This window comes from Erithacus rubecula (genome assembly GCF_903797595.1).
Source record: "Erithacus rubecula genome assembly, chromosome: 5".
NCBI lineage: Eukaryota > Metazoa > Chordata > Aves > Passeriformes > Muscicapidae > Erithacus > Erithacus rubecula.
Window position 1 is genome coordinate 34,648,979 of NC_136687.1, and position 24,156 is coordinate 34,673,134.

At 35.6% G+C, this 24,156-nt stretch overlaps 1 protein-coding gene across 1 annotated transcript in view; it reads right to left on the minus strand.

The window, feature by feature from the left end:
• GALNTL6 (polypeptide N-acetylgalactosaminyltransferase like 6) overlaps window positions 1–24,156 on the minus strand; it is a 436,047-nt gene that overhangs the window by 223,714 nt on the left and 188,177 nt on the right. Inside the window, exon 4 of the mRNA XM_079305686.1 lies at window positions 17,783–17,949. Coding sequence (XP_079161812.1) covers window positions 17,783–17,949 — 167 coding nt within the window. The remainder of the gene's footprint in view (window positions 1–17,782; window positions 17,950–24,156) is intronic.

The window sequence follows — 24,156 nt, forward strand, 5'->3', positions numbered from 1 at the left end:
TATGATGCAATACTGGTATACTGACTAATATTGTCAGTGTGTCCTGAAGTGTCACTCTTGGTAACACCCTTCAATATATGGAAAGATTAAGCAGTTGAATAATACAGCTGGATAATTAATTCTATTAAAACCAAATTAAGTGTTCAACTACAGTCCTGTGACAAAAAAAAAAAAAAACCAAAAAACACAAACCCTATCATTTTAACTCTTCAGTCATAGTCTACTATTTTAATGATGTATCAAATTCTTTTCAAGCCTAACTTCTATGCTGAGGCTAGACATAAACTGAAATAAATCACTAATATAATGCCAATAAGGGCAGCCAAGTTAGGGAAGCAAGGTGCTCTACAAAGCTGCTCACCTTCCACTTCATATTAGGATTGTTGACCTTCCATTGATTCACCCCTGTGCTTATCCTGCATTAAACAGTTAAGGAAAGCCATTTAGCAGATTGTTTCCCTTTAGTGTGGGCAGTTTTATCAGTATAAAAGCATTTATACTGTTAACTTTTTTCCAAAACACAGGACTTACATAACTACTGTAACAGCAGTACAGTGACCCTCAAGGTATTATAAACTGCAGGGAGAATATCCCTAAATGCCTTAATTGTGCTCAGTGTAGGCTTAAGAAAAATGTATGTCTTGCCTTAGTTTCTGTAGTGACCTGCCCAGACATGCCCACCCATAATACTTCTCTTATGCCTTGCAACACCCACAGAACAGAGCTTAAAAGAGAAGTTAAGATTGCAGTGGCCATTAAAACATAGGGAACAGAGGAATACTTTGTAATTCACCTAAGAGCTGTATTCCCAAGACAGTGGGTATTCAACAATAATAGAATACAAGCATAAGGGGAAGACACGAAACTTCTACACCAAATTGCACAAAAACAATTTAAACTTTGCTCATTATTCATTGTTTGTGTTGTACCACTAGAGTATACCACACTTCACACACATCTTGTTTCCCTCGCATACTACAGCCAACGTTTGTCTTACTGTTCAAACACTGGAGTCGTTACCATGTGCTTTGAGACACCACAAACTGAATGTATTCAATTGCTGTGTGATAATCTGCTGGCAAGGCAAGAGATCCAATCAGAGCACCAGGGAACCGTGTAGAAGTTTAGAACACAAAACAAGCATAAACGTATGCAAATCTTGAGGACCACCTGAGAATGTTCCCACAGCAAATCTCTTTTCCCAGCTCATATTATGTTAACAATATGATGTTAACATAAGATGCTGTGTGCCTGTGGAATAACGCTGGATACCAACAGCAGTAATACCCACTTGGCATGAAGCTTCTCAAATGCATAATCTTGTCTGCTGGGCTAGCATTCCAGCTGGCTAGAGGTACTTCTGAACAAGCTAGTGAATGAGATGCTTTCTTTGGTATGAGACTGCCATATAAATCAACAAGAATTTTAAGGAGGGTAGGTTCATTCTGCTCAATTAGATAAGATGTTGTTGGCTTCCTGGTTGAAAAAAGACTTGTAAACAGACAAAACAAAGTTAGTTTATTATACTGGAAAATTTACTGCATGATATCAAAACACTATACAGACAAGAACAACTTTGGAGTTAAATATGCTCACAGATGTCCAATATCAAGAGATGAAAAGCAAGACAAATCTTAGAGACAATTAAAAAAGCTGGAAACAGGATTAAGGTATAAAAATCCCCTCTCCCTCTAAGACATGACCCAATTAAAAATAAGTTTCTTATACCAGACTGCTCAACAGAAAAGGGAGAGTTTCTAATTCTGTTCCCCAGAAATTAATTACATTTAATTTTTTTCTTCTACTTCACTTTTTGCTCAATTCTACCATTCCTAAACCAGCAGAAGCCACAGTTCTTAGCTATACCGGTCAGACAGCAAATATAATTTATCAAAAACAGTCATCACTCACTAGTTTTCAGCATAAAATTAAGATGCTTTTTCTAAAAGAAGCCCATTGACATGAACAGAAAGAAACAATGTAATCAACATAGGAATCAATGAGATGTGCTATTTTAGTGGTTTACAAACCATCACCATTATTCTCTGTATTTTTCCTCAAATACCAAGTTTTTCTTTTTCTTTTTTTTAGCTCCCAAATGCATCTTGGAACACAGCTAACTAGTTCTATTGAGCTCAAAGAATACAGGATGAAAATCATAATGCGCCTTTGTGCATATCCAGGATATAACCCATATAAATTATGAAATTAGAATTAAAATGGTAAAACACAACATGAAAGAAACAATACCATCTTGATGCTCTTTTCTAGATTACATTTTATCCAATAGTTTTCTCTATAAGCTGCCCAACAGAAAAGAGATAAGCATTAGACAGAGATCTATATACAGCTGGAAACATGCTCCAATTGCAATGATTACAGAGACAGTTTATTTCTTCTTGTTTCCACACAATAAATTCCTTACTTATGTTTCACCCTAAGGTTATTTGCTTTTCATTATCATCACTTGCACAGATTTTTTGTTCAATTTAAGAAGGAAACTGTCTAGATAAATACTATACTCTCTTGGCTAATTCTTCTAGCTTACTCTCTCATACATAATCAATCTACTCTAAGCCTTTCCCTGTAAAACAGGCGATATACCACAGAACAACATGTCTTCTGGGATGAAAATTACATCACTGACTTTTTACTTTAACACATCAATCACACTACTTCCATTCTCCTTGACAACTACTAGTCCCCTAAAGCCACGCAGAAAAACAGTGAAGAATAGCATTTTATATCATCCCAGAGCTGCTTCAGAGACACAGAAATGAGCCACTTTGCATTTCTTTGATTTCTCATGGCGTCATCTAAGTATTTTAATTAGCCCCTGCATTTTCTGAGTCTTACACAAAGAAGGAAAATCAGACTTCCAGGCCGTTATTATGAATCTCATTACTGTGTTTCCTTCTGCATTCACTGTGCTTGGCTACTTCTGGATGCTGGCCAGGCAACCATAGCTTTTGTGACACATGGCAAGGCAGCTGCTAAACTCCTCTCAGAGATACTGACCTTGGTCCAGAACCAACTCAGTTCTGTTCAAACAATAGTGGGTTGACCCTGGCTGGACACCAGGTGCCCACCAAAGCCTCTCTGTCACTTCCCTCCTCAGCTGAAAAGGATAAACACAATGAAAAGCTCATCGGTCAAGGTCAGGACCAGGAGAAACCACTCACCTATTACTGTCATGAGGAAAACTCATTTAATTTGAAATTAGTTTAATTTACTACAAAGCAAACCACAGTAGGATAATGAGATTAAAAAAAATAAAAAAAAATCTTAAAACACCTTCTCCTCACTTCTCCCTTCCCAGATTCAACTTCAGTGCTGATTTTCTCTACCTCTTCCCCTTAAGTGGCACAGGAAGACAGGGAATGGAGGCTGCACAATCAGCTTTGGCTCAGCCCTCGCTCCTTCCTGCTAATGGGGAGGACTTCTTATACTCCTCCCCCATTCCACTGTGGGGTTCCTCCAATGGGAGACACTCCTCCACCAACTTCCCCAACCTGAGTTCTTCTCACAGACTTTAGTTCTTCAGAAACTGCTCTAGCATGGGTCCCTTCCATGGGATGCAGCTCTTCAGGAACAGACTGCACCAGTGTGAGTTCCCCACAGGGTCACAAGTCCTGCCAGCAAACCTGCCCCAGTGTGAGTTCCTCTCTCCATGGGTCCTGACAGAACCATGCCCCCACTGTGTTACAGCACCCTCGGGCATTCCCTTGCTATGTGGTGGGGTTCCTTTTGGTACATCTCTGCTCCCCTGTGGATCCCCATGGGCTGCAGGGGCAGCACTGTCTCACCATGATCTGCAGGGGAATCTCGGCTCTAGTACCTGGAGCACCTCCTCATCTTGATGTCTGCAGAACTGTTTCTCTCACATATCTCACTTCTCTTTTCTCTGGCTGAATTGCTCTTGTAGTTACTTAAATCTGCTAATTCCAGGGAGCTACCACCAAAACTAATGGGCTAGACCTTGGCCAGTGGCACGTCCATCCTGGAGCTGGCTGGCATTGGCTCTGTTGAATCGGAGGAAACTTCTGGCAGCTTCTCTCAGAAGACACCTCCATAGCCATTGCCACTCAAACCCAAATACAAATATCAAAGAGAACACCAAATCTCTGATTCATTACTCTTCAGTAGTATTTCTCATGAGGACAGAGAAAAGCTGAGACAGCTGGGCCTGTTCAGCCTTCAGAAGGGTCAGCTGAGGGATCACCTCATCAATGTCCATCAGCATCGGAAGGGAGGGTGCCAAAAGGATGGAGCCAGGCTCTGCTCAGTGATGCCAAGCAATACAAAAAGAGGCAATGGGCAGAAAACAATGCACAGGAAATTACACCTGAACTTGAGGAAGAACAACTTTACTGTGTGGGTGACCAAGCACTGGAACAGATTGTCCAGAGAAGTTGTGGACTCTCCCTCACTGCAAATATTTAAGAGCTGTCTGGATGAAATCCTGTGCCATGTGCTCTGGGATGGCCCTGATTGAGCAGGGAGGTTGGACCAGACGATCCATGGTGGTCCCATCCCATTTTGTGTTTCTGTGAATTGTGTTGCTCAAAGCCTTAATGCGTTTCTTCATAGAGTGCATTTCTGCAACTCATTTTAAAGAGAACTGGCATGCTGCAGAAGAGGCATGCTCATTTTAGCAATTTTAGAACAATTCATTCTCTCAAAAAGCATACACATTAAACATCTTGTTTTATACACTGACAAACCAAAAATGAGTAACTGAATTCAAGATAAACGTCCAAAAAACCTGAAATTACTGGCTTCCTTGTGTAATAACTCTAAAAGCAACAGAGATAAATAGCACATATATCTGAGAGCAATCTGCAAAATTGGATTTGAACATTCGATAAGAATATTTTAATGGCAAGAATGATTCAAAAAGTATTATATAATACTTCTCAAAAAATGGCTTAAATAAAACAGTCAAATAACTAAGCATGCTACTGTCAGGCAACCAACATTGCTCAAAATTCTGGGCTTGTTTTTCTGAAATATCTCTCTGATTTGGAACACTAACGTTACTACACTGTTTATAGTTATATCTAATACTTAAGTAATTCCATTTACCCTTAGTACATATGTATTTCTAACAATATGTTAAACATATAGTATCCACAACACATACCCTAATTAGAAACTATGATAATCATACCATTCTAAAGCTTTGTCCAGTTATCTAAAGCAAACAAAAATAACTCTAGTTAAACATTGTATCTGTATATAAATATACTCAGAAAAACTGCTTTTACCTTTACAGCAGATGAGAACTTGTTTTCACATGTGTGATTGATACTGGATTAATAATAGAATGGTTTGGGCTGTAAAGGACCTTCAAGATCATTCAGTCTCAACCCTTCTGCCATGGACGGGACACCTTCCAGTAGACCAAGTTGCTCCAAGCCCATCCAACCTGGCCTTCAACACTTCCAGACATGGGGCATTTTCAACTTTTGGGCAACATGTTCCAGTGCCTCATCCCCCTCACAGAAGGAATTTCTTCCTAATAGAACATTTACCTTGTCTTCTTTCAGTTTAATGCCATTCCCCTTTGTCCTATCATGTGCTCTGGTAAAAAGTCCCTCTCCAGCTCTCTTATAGGCCCCCTTCAGGTACTGGAAAGCTCTTCTAAGGTGACCCCAGAGCTTTCCCTTCTACAGGCTGAACAACCTCTCTAAGCCTGCCTTCATAAGAGGTGTTCCAGCCCTCTGATTCTATAGTGAGAAATTAAGAATAATACTGCTGATTAATCTAAAAAACCACAACTTTATGCAGCAAGATAACACTAGAGAAGCAAATGCACTCCAAAGTTTAAAATAAATGTATCAATTATGTTTCTGATCCTGATTTTCTTCCGTCAATAATCTTTTTCTGCTATGATCCCCCTCTGCAATTCCTGCAAAACAAATTCTCATTCTTGTCCCTCAGCTCCCTGCAGATTGTACTGATCATATCCCATTAACATTTTTTCAAAAATAACTTCACCATCATCCTTTTTTTTGTTTTTGGTTTGTTTTTTTTTCCAGATACCAAAACCTGGAATCCATTCAGGTTCCCTGGGATTTGGTATCACATTCCACAGCTGTGAAGGGGTTTACAGATTCAGGGACACTGTGTTTCAGAAAAAAAAACCTAAAAGAAGCAAAAAAAATCATGATGTGAAGAATACAGCCTGAAGGAGAAGAGTAAGAACCAGAAACAGAAAAACTTTAGTTTTGCTCCAATATTTCTCTTGTATGCAAGCAGGAATGTAACTCTGCTTACAGGATTCTCTCTTTTGTATTTACCTTTTAACAACAAAAATACATATGCATTTAAACAGCTTTACAGAAACACTGGGAGGATGCATTACCAAAAATCCAACTACTGTGTGCATCTGCAGTAAAACGTATAACAGCAATATAGAGTTGAATTGTATTTTTTTTTTTTAATTTTTTTTATCAAAAAAATTCACAGTTAAATCTTTGTACCCTGACTTGCCTCACAGCTCATGCTGCTGCTTCAGTAATTCAGGAGTGCCAAGCAAGTTACAATTTCCACACCACAGAGAAAATACCCAATATGTTGGAATAGAAGGTGACTGTATTCTGAAATAAAATATTATCTGCCCAAAGAAAAATTGAAAAAGTGAAATAACTGTGCCACATCTTTTCAAAGATTTTATGGTATGGAATGCAGATTTGGGGTGAGGTCAGAACAGGTAGGCTTGTTGAAGGGGCAACTGTTCTTAGGCATGTGACAGGGGTTTTTTGTTTAGTGGTTGTTGCTTTTTTTGGTGAGTTTCTTTTTTTCTTGTTTTTTTGTTGTTGTTGTTTTTCCGAAAGTATGTTGCTAAAATTCAACTCAGTACATCCCAGCTTAATTGGATGGTCTAAAAGACATACAAGCAAATTAATCACAGATCTTTTTGTCAGAATAATTGATTTATACTAGGACAAGCTCATCCCTCCTACTATATGAACTCTAAAAGTACCCAAGAACAAACAAAGCCCACTACAGCACGGTGAAATGCAAGTGATTGTCCATATAAAAAATGAACACTACCATGACCAACAAGTGTGCTAACTTAACAACTCCATACATTTTTCAGCATTTCAGACTTTGAGGGGTTCCAAACTCTACTCCATTGAAATAAAGGAAATCTGCTTTTCATTGAATTTTTATAACTACTATTTCATTCGTAACCAAGGCATTTAAAAAATTTGTGTTAGGTACAGCTTAACTCTCTGCCCACACCATGAAGGAAATCAAGCTGAAATAAATAGCACTGTGTATCTTTCACACTGGAAATCGCTTTATGCAAGACCATAGGAGTAAGTCCCATTTTTTTTTTTTTTCAGATTCTCATAAATGAATCAGTTATACTTGAAATATATTTTAAAGCATCATCAGATTTCACTAGAACTTTAGGACGTTTTTAACAAGAAACTTCATAAAGTTAGAATATTTACAAACATGAGTGGACATCCTTGTTGACTGGAAATAGTGTATCGTTAATAGTGTGTCTCTTCTGTGATTAAATGAGGCAGGAATGGAGTAAGACAGGCAACTCATGTTTATCCTTCTAAATCTAAAGCAGTAGGTTTGCTACTTTGACAGATGTGCATAAAAAGCACTTTTTACAAAGAATGTCAATTCTGTTTTCTAAATTCAGTATGTTGCCCTTCAAATGAAGAAGAAGAGACCTTAGGCAGAAATCATCTTCTACATTTGCTGAAAGATTTCTATCTATTAAAGACTTATTAGGTCCATAGTAAAAAAATGAAGATATTGTAGAAAAATATCCTGATCTAACAGTAGGAGAAATTAGATTACTTGTTAAAAAACCCAAACAAAATCAAAATTCCCCAAGCCCGCCTTCCCCCCTGCTCTGATAATAGCAACACTCAACTTTGAAAGCCAGAAGTCTGCACAGACTGGAAAGCCTTCATCCCTGAATGCCATGCACATGCTTGGAGTACATTTTACCAGTGTGATTAGAAGGGTTTTTTATACCATATAAAGCAAAATCACCTGTTCCAAATGGTTAGGATTTTCCATATTATGTGCATTTTGCTTTCATTAAACACTTTTCCATTTATCCTAATGCATATTTTCATGAATTTGTGAGGAGGGCAGATATGAGGGTTCCTATAGCAGGTGAACAAAGGTTGTTAAATCACTGACCATAAATGAAATCAACATATTTGTTTGCCTCTGTGTGCTGGGTGTCTCAATTATGCAGCAGTCCTGCAAAGCCACAAAAAGCAAACTGTGTACTTGCTCTCATAATGCATAAACATACAACTGGATAAAAAGGGGGGCAAAAAATCACCACCTCAAGTAAAAGGGTTTATACCTGTAACTTGAAAAGGCAGAGGAGAATGCTAAAAGCTCTTTGCATGTAGCAAATCACTCTTAGCTTTTATCATTCTTCCTCACCAAAATTTCCCACTGCATATGGAACTTATTCTAATTTAGAAAACATTGTTTGACGCAGTCCTAATAAAATAAATCCTTTATAATTGCTTAATACAAGTTCTTAATGCTTTTTTCACAAATCAGTAGCATTTAAAGAATAAATTGCACACGACAGTTTTTAAAAAGCTTTCATCCATTTATAAGCTTCATAAAATTGCCCATCTGTTTGAAAGATGCATGAGCTCAATATGGGAGATCAGCACACATAGAAAAGCACCCGAAGTTGATTGAATGTCTGGATAGTGATTTCTGAGAGCAACAACATTCCTTTTCAAGTTAATCAAAATTATGATTGAATTTTTGTACAAAAAGATTTGTAACTAGACAATTCCATATGTCACAAATGCTTCCTGTGAGACACTGAAGATGCACGCAAGAAAAACACGCATAAGTACACTTTTGATTTTTGACTGCACAAGACAAAAATTTGCATAAACATATACAACACTAAACAAATAGATGCTTTTGGCAACAGAGCCTCCATTTATTTAGAATAAATAAATAAAATAAATAAAAATTATGGGGGAACTGCTTGCCATTATCCAAGAAAGAATCATCAAAAACAAATGCTGTTAAATTATGTACTGGGTTATGTCAAAAGAAAAGCATCAAGATTAAATTAATATATGTGAAGCTCTCAATACTCTAAGAAAATATTTTGTAAGCTTTTTTTTGTTTGTTTTTTATTCATTTGCTTTTATAGAAATAGAATATACCAGAATTTGAATGGAAATTATTAACTGTTTTATTCCATCAGCAAAGTGAGGTCAGATTACCTATTAGAACTCTTTAAACATGTATGATTTTTTCAGGGTTACCAAAAATAACAGGGCAGGACTAACCTTAGTTCTTCATGTATAAACTTTGAAGGCATTCATCTGCTAACCTCATTACAGAATTTTTCTTCTTTCTTTAGGATATGTTAAATTTTATGAACTAAACACTTGCTAGCAATCCTACATATTCTAGAAAAGACAAAGGCATATAGTTTAGGGAAAAAGAAACCACAACAAAAAGGTATTTAGTTAGCAATCAAATCAATATTCTCCCACTCATCTCCCAGTGAAATTATTAGAAACTATTTATACCTCATATCTGACTGCAAGGACTTTTACAGATCTTTTAGTACAGATCTTTTAGTAAAATACAGTGTTTTACTACCAGAATTCTGAGTATAAAACTCTCTTACAAGTGACAATCAATTTCCTGCTTTGATCATTTCACAGCTTTTTTATACCACCCACATTCTTTTTCCTTTTTACTTTAAATAAAGCTCACAGTACCAGTGAATGAACAGGAAAACAAGTCCTCATGTTATTGATAATATATTTGGAATAGTAGCAGGTTTCAGGCTCACACATATTTGCAAACAGGAAAAAAGGACAAAACAAAATACATTTATAATACAGCAAAATTAAATAAAAAGTTTTCTGAAATTATTTTCTTTAAGCTGCATAAAATGTAGCTAGGGATAAAACTCTTGCCTATTCTTTAAGGATGTTATTTTGCTTGATATTACAAGCTTACTTGAAAGTCTACATTCAGGAGAGGTGAAATAGATTTTTGAAGTCTACTTTGATGAACTCAAATATAGCAAACTCAAGGCAACCTTGAGTGTAACAAACTACCATTTTTGGAAAGACTACTAGGATGTCAATTCAAAAGCTTGTCACACTTTATTAAACTTCAATGAATTTTTAAAACTGAAAGTTACTATCTCTTTCTGTGTACAATGAGAAGATAATGAGTTAAAGATAACACTGAAACAACATTCATGCATGAAAAAGATCATGAATAAACTTCAATTTTAAATTAAAGGAAATTTTCTAAATAACAGACAGCTATTATTTGGCAAGAATCCTCCCTCTTGACACTACAGATAAACCTAGTTGATAAGCTTCTGAAAAACAATACTTGATAAGATCTCAGGCCTCTTCTCCTGATAACAAAGCACCACCCAGAAAATAAAAATTGATCAGTTTGAATTTGATCAGATGGAATGTCTGCAAAAAGTCCAAAGCAACAGACTTCAGCTTCTATCCTACATCATCTGTCTGCAGGTTTTAATCATGAATATTGAGGGGATACACCATTTGAAGATGTAAAAATTACTTAACACCTCCATTACAATACTCAGTAAACTTGTGAAAGTAATACATTTGGAATACCAGTTATGAACTGCCTAATGAAAATAAGACAATAAAAAAATCTTAAAGCTTATAAAGAGAAATAAAAAGTTAAGAAGAAACTTAGACAAGAAGAAATGTAGGGAAATGTGTAAGAACAACATCTTTTTAAATTTTTCAGAAACTAATGTGCCTCTTTTCCATAGTTCATTAACTGAGGCTGAAGAAGATAATTGTGAGGTAATTGTAGAAATCTCTTGTCAAGTTGTTTAGTCTATTACTGCAATGTAATAATGCTTTTCCAAGTGGAAAGTAAACAGCTCATGTTTCAGAGAAAAGCCAATATAGAAACCAATGTTTATGCAGAGTTAGAAATTTTCCTTCCTGTTTACAAGATCCAACTAGAGTATTCCACATGAGGAATTTTAAAATAATGTAATGTCATCCATAATTCAATTTAACCCTAAAGAAATATAAATCAAAGCTGAGATGCACAGAATAAAAATTTGCCACATGAATAAATGTGTTTCTATTATTTCAAAATTACTCAGACTAATTTTCCTGTTTTAAATATTTCAGCTATCTCATTAGCCACACTCGAAACAAGCACGACATAACATTTTTCAGAAGTTGACACCCAGAGAATAGAGTCTTGCTAAGTACAGGCTGCTCATTGGTTCCCATCTCAAGAATTCCTCACGTGTTCACACACAAAAGGGATGCAGTGTGGAGGCATGATGCACACCCAGCAAGCATTTCACAGGGTGGGCAACTAAAGATAAATTGCCCAATATAGAACTTATGGAAACAAAAGCTTTGTATTCTGACTCCATACGTACTCAAAGTGAAATTACTTATCTATTATACCAATTTGATCAACCATTAAAAGTAAGAATTTGTTTTCCTAATAATATTTTATCCCTAGCGTTTTCATTTTCACAGCCAAGTTGTATTTGAGTTCCCTCAGTGCGGGCAGCATTGTGATGTGGGTGATACTTCTAAATTTTTCTCAATGTAGACACATTCTCAATTCTGTCTAGGTGAAGTGCAAAACTTCAGTTATTTGAAATTCTTCCCACCTCTCACTTTCTCACAATATGACAATACTTCTACTCCAACAAATGAAATGCATTTTGAGATGAGCTGCAGTTGCCTTCAAAATGACCATAATTCTTCTGAGCTGAACTCTCACCAACCTCAGGTCAAGCCTTTCTTTTACCACTGGTAAAGCCATTCTGTCAAACCAAGATGCCTTCAGTAATGAAACTGAAACTGCTATTGCACGGTACATCAAGAAGCTGAAGGTAAAAAATCTTGTACTTTGTAATTTCAGAGGAAAAACTCCACAACAGAATTTATAATGTTAAATTATCAAAATTGAGAATGTAGAATGAAGAACAGAAAACTTGGTATTACAGATTCAAATCACTTTATTCTAACCTATGCGCCGATATCTTTTAAGTTGTACTTTTTACAGTGACAGTTTTGACTAGAAGCAAGTCAGGTTTGATGGAATTCAAGTAACTGAGTACATTGTAAAGGAAATGAAAGAGACATTTTATCAATATCACAAGTATAAAAATGTAAACCCAGCATTTAGTTAGTTCTCTAGACAATATAGACATCTTGAAACTGAATTATTTTCATTTTCTATTTGGCCTTTTCCTTTTTATAAATTATTTAAAAATATGAGACTGACCTTCATATAAGGTCAAAAGATGTTTTTTTTCCTGATGTAGTATGTATGATGCAGTAATATGTTAATATTAAGGTCTTCACTTGAAAACGTTGCTGTATTAAACTCTGCTCCAGGAAAGTTTTGCTTATGCTATCAGTGACATGAACAGTTCAAGTTGCTGGGATCACTCTGGGATCCAGGATGCTTCATTAAGCAAGTGCAAAGCCACTATAAATTCTTCAGTAAGCAGAAAACATCTCTTTACCTTTGTATAATTACTTGACTGCAGCAACAGGCTTCCCAGCCAGTAAGACTATGTGTTTCAGGTATAACTATTTTTTAATAACTATTTTATAACTATTGTCTACAAACCTAACAGATTTATATGTGATTTCCCCCTTCCTTTCTCACAAACAATGTCTTACATAAGCTATGCCTAGCATTGCAATTTTTGGAGACATGAGGTTTTGTCATACTGAGACTTTCTGTCTATAGCAGAGCTTTCCTATGACAAGACAGTCAGACATACAATATAACTTTTCATTTCATGAAAAGTTACATCTAGCCATGATCTGAAGCCAAGCATCCACACATCTGAATTTCAATGATGTGTTACATCAACTGTCTACAGACAAAATATAGGGAATTTCAACTACATGCAATAGCATGTATTCCTTCAGTGGAAAGTGTTGCAATCTGATAGTCAGATATAGTTGCTTTGCTTTTAGCACAAACTTTCTTCCCTTACTCTACCATTACTGTATAATATGACCAATGTAGTTTACAGAACTACAGTTTAAAAAAACCCAGTCATCCACCACAGAAAAAAAAACACATTAATGGCACTGAAGTTCACTGACCAGCTACAGTAGTAATAGTCACAGGTTGCTTTTGCACACTGACTTCCAAGTTATTATTCTGGGCTATTTAGAGGTTTGCCACAAACCACATGGCACCTGACAGGGGACACCATGATACTCTCAAAAAATTATGCAGAAGAAAGACCTAAGCAAGCGGACAGACACAGAAGAACAAAATAAACAGCAATATAAGAAGGGACTGGCTCATCAACATAAAGGAAAAATTCCTAGTTTGTAATTTTCTACCAAAAAACTAGTTCATTGCCAGTGACAGGAGCTAGTTGAGTAAGAAGCTGCTGTCTGCTAAGTTTTAATACTCTTTTTTTCCCCTTGGCAAATCTGAGTGGCTTTCTCCAAACTAAAATGCTGCCAAATAACTGTTACGGCTAATAAATTTATTGTTGGCTGTGACATAGGGTTTGAGAGCTATAGGGTAAAGTCAATATGCTTATTAAGTCAACATCACTTTCATGAGCATATACTGTGTTAGTAATAGCTTACAGATCTGACCATGTTAATAAAGTAGTTAAAACACAGAAAGAAATAAAAGTTGATGTACAAATCTATCATATGTTGGCAATCCACATAAACTGTTTAACTAATGAATTATGCAAATCTATGTGTCCCCAGTTTTAAAACATTAATCAGAATTTTTAGTATTCCTCTGTAAATGCAAGCTTAAGTTCCATAACTGAACCAATGAAAACTTACTTTGTCATTTTGGCCTTTCCTTTAAAACTGTTGCCCATGTTCTGCTTCTTGCCCCTTTACAGAGCTCTGTCTGCTGACAGACTGACTTCAGAGCCAACTATGTCAATAAGAAACACCCAATCTTTTAAGTCAAATCTGCAAACCAAAACTCCTCATCTTATTTCAATGAACCTTCACACAAACCTCAAAACCTTTCCAGGACAAGAAAGGTCACTTTCCACAAGGCTCAGTTTCCCAGAAACCACGATCACAAAACTAGACCTGCACACAAAGCCACTGCAGCGGACACAGAGGTGTGCTGGTATTTTCAACAGGTCTTACAGATCTTTAACATCAAGTTTGAAATACAGGGAATATATGAATCAGGTACTGGATTTGCAATCCATCACAAAATCAGAAACACTTTGCACACTCAAGTATGTAAAACTACGTGTACCATTAAAATGTACCCTTATTGTACCCATAGCTAAGGCAAACTAAGTAGAAGCCTATAATTTTACCTTCTTTTATAATGTTTGTTAAGTGACAATATAGTTATTTAATATTTATTAGAGCACTACAAACTCTAGATTCAGTCCCCTTTCATCTCACCAGCACACCAGCATTCAGCCATTTGTGTTTACAGTATAAATCAATGCTGCTATTATTGCTGAAATGGAGTTCCATGAAATCAGACATTTTTCTCCTACCTGTTGCTTCATCATTTTTAAATACAAATATCCTCTACAAATTACATGAATAAAGAAATCTTGCAACTGTGTACCTATATTTAAATCTACATTTCCTTCTGTCACAGATAACTTCTAATATTCACATAGTCTTTTATTAAGTCTGTCTATAACCAAATATTGCACTTTCAAGATTCATAACATTTGCTTACGTCCCTCATGATACCAAGTCTTTAGTCTGCATTATATTGATATTTAAAGATGTGCAGTTGTTCTTTTACTTTCATAACATCTAAGTGTCATAATTTATGCTGAACATTATGCATGAACTATCTATAGATTTTGGTTTTGAACATAAATGCCAAAGGAGTGTATATGATTAAAATTAAGGTGTACAAGTAATTCTGCAGACAGGCCAGCAAACTCCTGATGTCTAGTTGTTCACAAAAACATTTTTAATAATTTGTTATCAAAAGTCTTTTTCAGTACATTTCAGTATTATATTTGCATTAGTTAAAAAGAAGGAAAAATGCTGGAGCCTATTTAAAAAAATCTTTTACACAGCTTTCAAATACCTTCTTTTTTCTCATTTTTTGTTTCTAATAGGAACTGACTTGTCATAACTTCATAGATGTTTGTAAAAAGGAACAGCAGGATTAATGAAATACTTCTCTCTAAAGTGTTTGTCACTTAATCACTACTTTTGAAATAACACTCTTATTGAAATACCTCTTTTTCAATTTTCACTAACTACACATGATGGTTGGAGTGCTAACAGAAAACTCTCTCCTTATAATATGAAGTTATGGAACAAGAGCAGCATACACTGTACAAGAATGCATACATTGTAATAACATAACTGATTCCACAAAGTAATGGTCATTTGTCAGCTATATGGCATATGCAGCTTCATAAAGAAATTATATCATAAAGAAAAGGGATATGAATTTATCACTAATTTATCACTATACTGCCTCAAAACAGCAGTAAACTTTGCTTGCAATGATTCTATGAGTTTTGACAACATCTGTACACACAAACCTAATTTTTTGCCTAATGTGGCTTCAATGTCTTTTATGCTGCTTTACTCCTCTCGGTCTCAGAAAGGCAACAAAAGGGTAAAAGAATCTACTGCTTCTTAAAAACAGCTTATCTTACGAACTGGGAAGGAACAGAGGTAGATATCAGTCAGCATTTTCTTAACATAAAATAATCCAACTATTATGTCTGACCACCTCATGAAAGAGAAAAAAAAAAAAGAGCACAAGAAAACACAATATAGTCTAAGCTAAGTTTAGAGGACCAAAAATACAAGAATTAAACCAACCTCAGGTGTACCAAAATGTTTCATCTGATCTCAATGTTACTGAATTCAGAGTAGAGACTGCAGATTTCCCTTGTGTCATCTCTCTCCTTAAAACAAAGCACCAAATATGTTCAAAACTGGCAACCACTCACAAGCACATTTCTGAACTTTATTTTAATAACACCAATAAACAGAAGTAAATCATTTTACTGGTATTGGTAATTTTACTGCTAGGTCGAGCTTCATAAAAGTCTGCTTTGTGGATTTCTTCTAGTTTTTAAAATTCATGTTAAACACTTCTGTTAAACTTCTGTTTCTAAGCTATATGAACCACTTCTTCCAGCTGAAAACTGTTCCACTGAAAAGTCAGATAGCTTTATATAACTGGAAATTAAGAAGAAAATGGAGATTTTTATGGTGTTATAGCAATAATATTACTTTCAGCAAACAGCAGAAACTAAGAGCATGCAAGGAGGAGCAAGACCCTATTTACTGCCATTAATTATTTTTCTAATAACCTGGCAATATATAAGTTTTACAAAACATTAACATATTTTTAAATGCATCAACAGTAGCAATTATCTATTTCATTTTAAAAAAGTGTTACAGTATTACTATATTGAGCAAGCATGGTCTCAATAGCTGTTATTTCAGAAAACAAAAAAAGAAAGGGGGAAAAAAAGAAAAACCGCTTTTTTACTTGTCAGATACTTCATAACATCAAGTTACAGACCTCCCCTTGAGTAGTTTACTGCTAGGAAATTGTTAGCCTGCAGAAACAGCCTGGGTGTGCTCTTTTACAGGTCTGATTTCCAAAATTTTCATCTGTGGTCTAGATTTTATAAACATAGAATAGTAAGAACTGTATTCACTTTACAATTTCACCTAAATTGCATTACAGATCGAGAGGCCATTCATCAAAGGACATAATGCAAGTAAACCAGCAGATATGAGAGGGCAAGATAGATGTGAACAGTATTTATCTTTCTAAACCCTGAAATATCAGGTTAAAAAAAAAAAAAAAAACTCTTACAAAAATGGTTCTGCTACTGCAGCGCTCTACTAATATTTCTCTGACTCACCCAGGGGCTTCTTAAAACAGTAGGTCAGAAATCTGCTCATCTAAGTTCCTAGCTGAGCCATAGGTTTTAAGTAAAACACTAGCAAAGGGTACAATTCTATCTTTTGCTATCAGTCTACTCAGAACAAAGCTCACATACACAATAGAGCAACTGATGTTTCTTTCAATAGAAACAGAAAACCCACCCCGCAAAACATCACTGACAAAGATCTTCATACTTAAACTTCCAACTGATGAACTGAAATTTGAAAAACCCCCACTCTATTTCCCAGTTCCATACCCCTATCATGGAGGAATTTTACCTAAAGAACTGTTAAAATTCATTTAAGGAACTTGAGGCATTCACGTTTTGTGCTGCATTCAAGAAGTAATGGTAGCAAAACACAAAGTGATTGAAATTCCCTTAATTTTCCTGTATATAAGTTATGTAAATTTTGATCAACTATTCCAAAGCATTTTTTTTCACATCCACTTCAAAAGAGTTTCATTTCACTGTACGACTATTTTGTACAAGTATGTGAATCTGCCTAGCTCAATAAAACACCAGGATCAAAAGCTAATGAGGTGCATCCAAAACAACCAAAGCTGGCATATTTTCAGAGTAAAAGAGAAGTGTAGGAAGAGATGAGTATTGGAGTATTTCAGTAATAACATTCAAAACAAAGCATTAATAAAGGCTAATTAACAGCTGACAGTCTCTCTTCGCTTTGACATAAATTTCAGTATTCATGCCAAGTGAAACAAAAAGCATCTTATAATTGTTTACTCCTGCAACAATCAAGCAGTACTTCAAGGCTTTGTTTTGCACCCCTTTAGTTTGTCTCTGGACCACATTGCACTATAAATTCCAAGTAGAAACAAAGGCAGCTGGCCTTACCTCTGTCACTGAAGTCATCCACCAGAATGATCTCTGCGATCAGGCTGTCTGGAGTGCGGTTGATGATGCTGTGGATCGTGCGCAGGAGCGACGTCCAGCCTTCGTTATGGAACGGGATGATGATGCTGGTGTTGGGTAGGGTTTCCAAGTACACCTTGTGCTTACAGCTGCAGAGGCAAGCAAGCAATTGTATAAGCATACTGAAGATCTCAGTTGGCATATCCTGTCATCCATTTGGGCCATTCAACCAACATGGTTTCTGGCATAAAATCCAACACTGCAATCAAGCAGTACTTTCATGTGAAAATAGCTGGATTGTTTAAACACATTGCTTACAACAGTGAATAAACTGGAACAATGACAAAATTTAAGTGGAATGAGTAAAACAGCCAAACTGGCTAGAATTATTTTCCTTCACTGAAAACCTTTTCCTGCAATATGACAGATGACATATCTTCTATGACATCATTTCAAAAAATCAAATCCTCTTATCAAAAATAATTCTGAAGCGCAATATGAGGCTAATCTGAAATGATTGTTTGGTCTACAAAGAGATAAACTCTGGAAAACAATTCAGTATTATCCAGGGTGACACGTGCTTACAATATGAAAAACAGCAACATTCACATGTACAACTCCAATTTCACATCAAGGGATCCAAAATAATCGCTCCTATTAAGTACAGAGATAAAACAACACACAATTCTGGAAATGCAGACTTATAAACAAGGAAATGTAAACAAAGCTTCATCTTTGAAAGGAAAGCACCATACACTCAACATCTTAATTGCACAGCAGCTAAAGAATATCAGTGCTTTAACCTGACTGTTCTCAATATTGAGTTGTTTACACATTTCAGAAAGAAAAAAAAAAAAAAACAACAAAAAAAAAATAATGGCCATGCAAATCAGTGTCTCCTAATATCCAAAAATATTTTATCATAAATGTTTAGATTATTGCAACTGATAGGATTGCATCTTTCATGTCTTTTGAAAAAAGAGAAAAGGGACACATTTCTCTGTTGTTCACAAAGCCTGACATTTTCACCTCTGGGGAGAAAGTAACTGAATGATTTCTCATTCCTCAAAAGAAAGTCGCATCCTGATAAAGGTATCCCTAGAGCAGAAATCTGTCAGCTTTGCAATAAACAAACAAAATTAAAAGTTTAGCCCTGCAAATTCTAGGTTTAAAAAAAAGTATCGATATCTTTGCTCCTTGACAGAAAGCATAGCTATGCATATAAAAAACTGCTATAGGATATAATTTTGATTTACATATATTTGCAGTTTAGTTGGCATTTCTTTATAAATGTCACTTAGAAATCAATATTTACCAATATACCATACAGCTACCACATTGATGAAATGTTTCAAAGAAATAAAAAAAACTTCATACAACTATAGTTGTACCTACAAAATATTAACTGTTACATAGCTATAAATAAACTCATTTTTATATACTTTCCTTAAAAAAATAAAATTTTTAGTTCATATTTTTCCTACAAAAGTGAGAATTAATTTATTGACAAGCCATTTTATGAAATAATCACTGTGGAAACATTTTATTAAGCAGCTTGCTGGTAAAACATATATGCACACTGTTAAAAGGACAGATGCTTTGCAATAATGTGGAATTCTGGAAAGAACAGAGCTCATTATCTAGTGACATAGAAGTCTAAGTATGTATATCTAAATATTTTGTGAGAAAAAGAAAATCTACTGCAGCAAAAGAATTTAGTAGAAATTCTTTTTCTTATCTGTAGGAAGAAGTAGAAAAATGAAGTGCATTATTAACACATAGCTGTTTCAGTTGGCAAATTAAGAAAGCCACTTACCAAAATCAACATCTACTGTTGCCAGTAGTTTGTCAACAGTGATGCTTCTTGGACTAGAACAAATGCAACTTACAGACATACATGGAACTATCATGCTATTTTTTGAAAGCAAAAGTTTTTCCTTCAGCATTTTTGACTCCTGGTAAATATTATTTCAAAACTAGTAAGTTTCTGCCTCCATAAAACCCCAAGCCAAAAAAAAAAACCCAAAAAACACCCACGCAAAAGAACCTCACATATGTCAGACGAACAACTTCTTAAGGGTAAGAGGAAAAAAAATACCCAAAACACCCAAACACATCAGAATGCCATTTCTTTAAATTGCATTATTAATACTGTACTTATTCATGTAAGGAGGGGGTAGGTCATTAGATTTGGATATTCTCATAGACAGTTTCAGAGTAATTGCATATGGTGAAGTGTTGGAAGGAGAAGCAACATAGATGGATTAGGTTTACAGCTATTCCATTCTTCCTGCTGAAGAGATTGATCTAAAACAGAGCTGCACTTTGAAGAGAAAAGCATCTTACACTTCTCCATCATTCAACTTTGACCTTCAATTCTCATTTGCATTTACTTTTGATTGCCATTGCAAAGGTATCTGGCTATATGTGAATTGATTTCTAGTTAGAGCCACAAACCACCAAAATGTTCTTTTTCTACTTTTATCAAAAAAATGGCCAGATTTCAAATTCATAAAAATGAAACCTTAAATTTCATCATTTTCCACTAGGTTTCATAGTAGTGCTTTACTTGCCTTTTTTTCAGCAATTGGAATTCTGCTCATTTTTAGTCCCTTGTACTCTTGACATGAGATTCTAACAGCAACAGAAGATCACCGTTTTAAAAAGCGTAACATGAAATCCATTTTATTTGAAGTTCTAATCAACATTGTCTGTAGCAGAGGGCAGCCAGATCTGTGCTGTGATGGGGCAGCAGGACAGACCTGATGAACAGCTGTAATGCTCAGGAAAGGCCCATGAAATGCCACAAAGAAGCAGTTAGACCTGCACAGCTGAGACACTGGATGTACCCTGAGAATAAACATATATAATGCCTGCACCAATTGTTCCAAGTCTATGAGTGTGCTTCTTTATATCCTGAGTTTTGGAAGTGATGCCAAATACCCTGGCTGCAAAAAGACTACTTAAAATCTACAGACATTGCTTCTTGTTTTAAACACGAAATTCCCAAGTCTCCAAGGATATGAGAAACTGGGATTCAAGATTCTTCAATATTTCCTGGAGAATACAATCTTACCAAAATAAAAAAAATAAAGCAAGGTTTGCTGTTGAAATGAAAAATGCTAATTATAAAAGATTACCATAACTTCATATACATTAGTTAAAACTGTTTAAATTATGGTATACATGTTAAATTAAACTGAACAGACTACCTACAGGAATGCCTAAAATACTGCTGAGCAAAATAATATTTTTTTTCCAGAGCCTAAAAATTTTGGTGGAAAATTCGGTCAAACTTATATCCATTTAGCAAATTATAGTACTTGCACATATGAACTCCAATTGTCATCCTCCAAATAAAGACACTGCAAATTACTTGCACACTAAGTGAATGCAGGCTTTATGTGGACAGTAAGTATCAGACAGGTAGTCGGAATGGCAGAATAAAGTGTCCAAAGAGCAGTGACTTTCACTGAGGCTTGAAATAGTAGAAAATCCATAGAGGCCTGGAAATAAATCCTCAAATCAATACTCAGAAAAGATTAGTAGATTTAAGATGGACAGATAGGCAGGTGAGCCAGTTTCAGTGAAGTAGGAGTTTGCTCCAAGATGTAACTCAGCGTAGAAAAGATTGCAGTGTAGCTGATGTCGATCAACATTAAGCTCTCCTCTTAATTATGAAATCAGAGCTCAACTGATAAAGGCAAGTATATTACTGTAGAGCTTTAGTGTCACATCATATTCTGATTAAGGAATTAAAAAAGAAAAAAATCAGTGGGGAAATGAAAAATAGATACTAGGTCTTTCAAAGTAATTTTATTAGGAATGTATTATTTGCTATTTTTAGCTTGCTTCTATCAGGGCCAGTTTTTAGTGCCTTAGTGGCACTTTAAATGAGATGAACTTTTAAAATAACATATGAGAACTCTGCACTAACAAGACTAATTTAAATGGCAAATGAAGATCAAGACAGGTTATTTGACTCTTAATTCATTCTATATATATATTATAAAATGGCATGTTAGCACAAACACACACAAAGTTTCAGAGGAAAAACTTGCCATGATATTTTATAATTTTGGGATTGAGGGCAGAAAACCAAATCAGTCTACCTGAAATCAGTACACCAAAGTGATTTTTCACTTTAACTTTGATCACTATAATTTCCATGAAAGTGTTTTCTGTAATCAGCCCTGGCTATGTATGTATGCTCATCATCCCCATACTGATAAGAGGATAAATACTTAAGGATGCAATGAGCACATTACTTGACTAGTTTTACACTGTTTTCATTATATTTTTCCTCACTTTTATCCTTACCTAATGCATTTCTTCAGATAATCAGATAGGTCAGTCCAGCAGCAATTTTGATGTTTAGTGTTTGGAGGCACCTCTCCTTCACTTTGCTCAGAAACCTCACACTGTCTTCCTCAGCTTACCCTGTTCAGCTACAGGACTAATGCAGACTCCTCTTTAAGATAAGTGATCATTTACAGAACTGGAGGCTTAAGTGCTCAAGGTTTGATGCTGTCTTCCACAAATTATCCCAAGAAATCCTGATCAGTCAGCTTAGGTCACATCTATGCTTGCATCTCTAGGCATGTGCCATGCCACACCACCAGCACCCAGTGCAGTGTAGCAGTAAACATCTGCACATCCTGTGGCTCATCCTAACTGATAGACCCAGGCCTCCAGTCTTCTCCAGAGGGTGACTTTGGGATTGTTCCTAGCTCTATAGACTGGCTGGTGAATTTAAACAGCTTGCTCATGTCACAGCCAGGACTGGAATCCAGCAATGTATGAGCATATTCTCCCTCTTGTCCTTTCACCACACAGTCTCATCATATACAAGTAACTTGCCAACTTTTCTATGAGCTTTAAAAGGCAGTGGCCTTCAGCATTTAGGATTATGTCTCCTTACTGGAGACTGGGAATCCATCTTAATGCTGAGTTCCACAGTGGCACATTTGACCACACAAAACAAGGGACAAAACTAGCTCATCATTATTCCATACAGCAAGTTAACTACTAAACCAAAATAATTTCCTTCTGTAGTATAATCCAAGTGCATGCTGCTCCTGTTATACAAGCAAACTGGCAAGAGAATGTCCTTTGTGTTCTCTAGGTGAACTCCTTTTTTAATTTAAAGAAAGTGTATAGTTTAATTTTTTCTATTTTTTTCACAATGCATTCATCCTAGAGTGCACACTCAGAAATGCAGAACTCCAGAAAGAGTTCAGTCAAGCAACTACTCACGATTGTACTTTTCAAAACAAATAAATAGCTTCCACCAAAAGATATTATTTTAAGCCCTTTTGAAAGCAAGGTGATTTATTTCTAGAGGGCACTATCCAAACGCATGAATCAACAAGCTGGGAAGGGATAAGGGAATGAAGAAGCAACAGTATATCTCTAGGACTCATGGCAGGAATATTATTCAAGGGGGTGAAGAATCTGAGGATTGAAACTAGAAAGGGGCTCCTACTCAGCAGAAGCCTTTTCTGCATAATCTCAACAGAATATTAACTACAGATTGGCCTTAGTAATATACAACAGAAACTTTCCTAAAGATTACTCTTTTATTGCATTTAAACATAACATATTTTAGTGTAGCACACTAGCACTTATTCACGAAACAACGCTGAATAACAGGTTCAGCACCCAAGGCTGAAAAATAGAAAATTTCTTGGCATAAATAATAGATTTCTTCAAGCTTATTTATTGAAGTCTTAAGACTCAGATATAACATCCATGTTATATCTGAAATGTCTTGGTAGATCTTGGCAAGAAATAACCATGATAAGCAATAGTCATCCTGCTAATTAAGCAGCTAACACCTGTATTTTTTTACTGAAGTTATGAGATTACCATTCAGAACAATGGAATTTTAGAAGAAGGGACATTATGCATTGCCACTGTACAAATACTTAGAAATATTAAACAACACTAGTAATGTGGACTTTGCAATAAAAATTTTATAAATGCCCACACTTGTGTAGAAAAAGCAAACCCAAACAACCAAAAACTGGCATGAAATGATGAATATGCTGATGAGTCAGATACAATGTCATTTTCAAGATTATAATTAATCAAAAGTTATGAACCTTGAATTATTGCTAGCCTCAATCAATAAAGTCTCTCTTTCCATATTATTTCAGAACTCAATATCTGGTATTTCCTATCAAAGAATATCCCTACATCATTAAATTAGTCTGAGAGATTACTAGATGACATTTTTGCAAACAGAGGACCAAACTACCAGTCCACAAGCTGTTTCCACGTTGTGAAGTTGTACTTACTGCTCTGAAAGAGCAATCTCTGTCCAAAGAATGTCCTGCCTCTCTCCCTTCTATTAG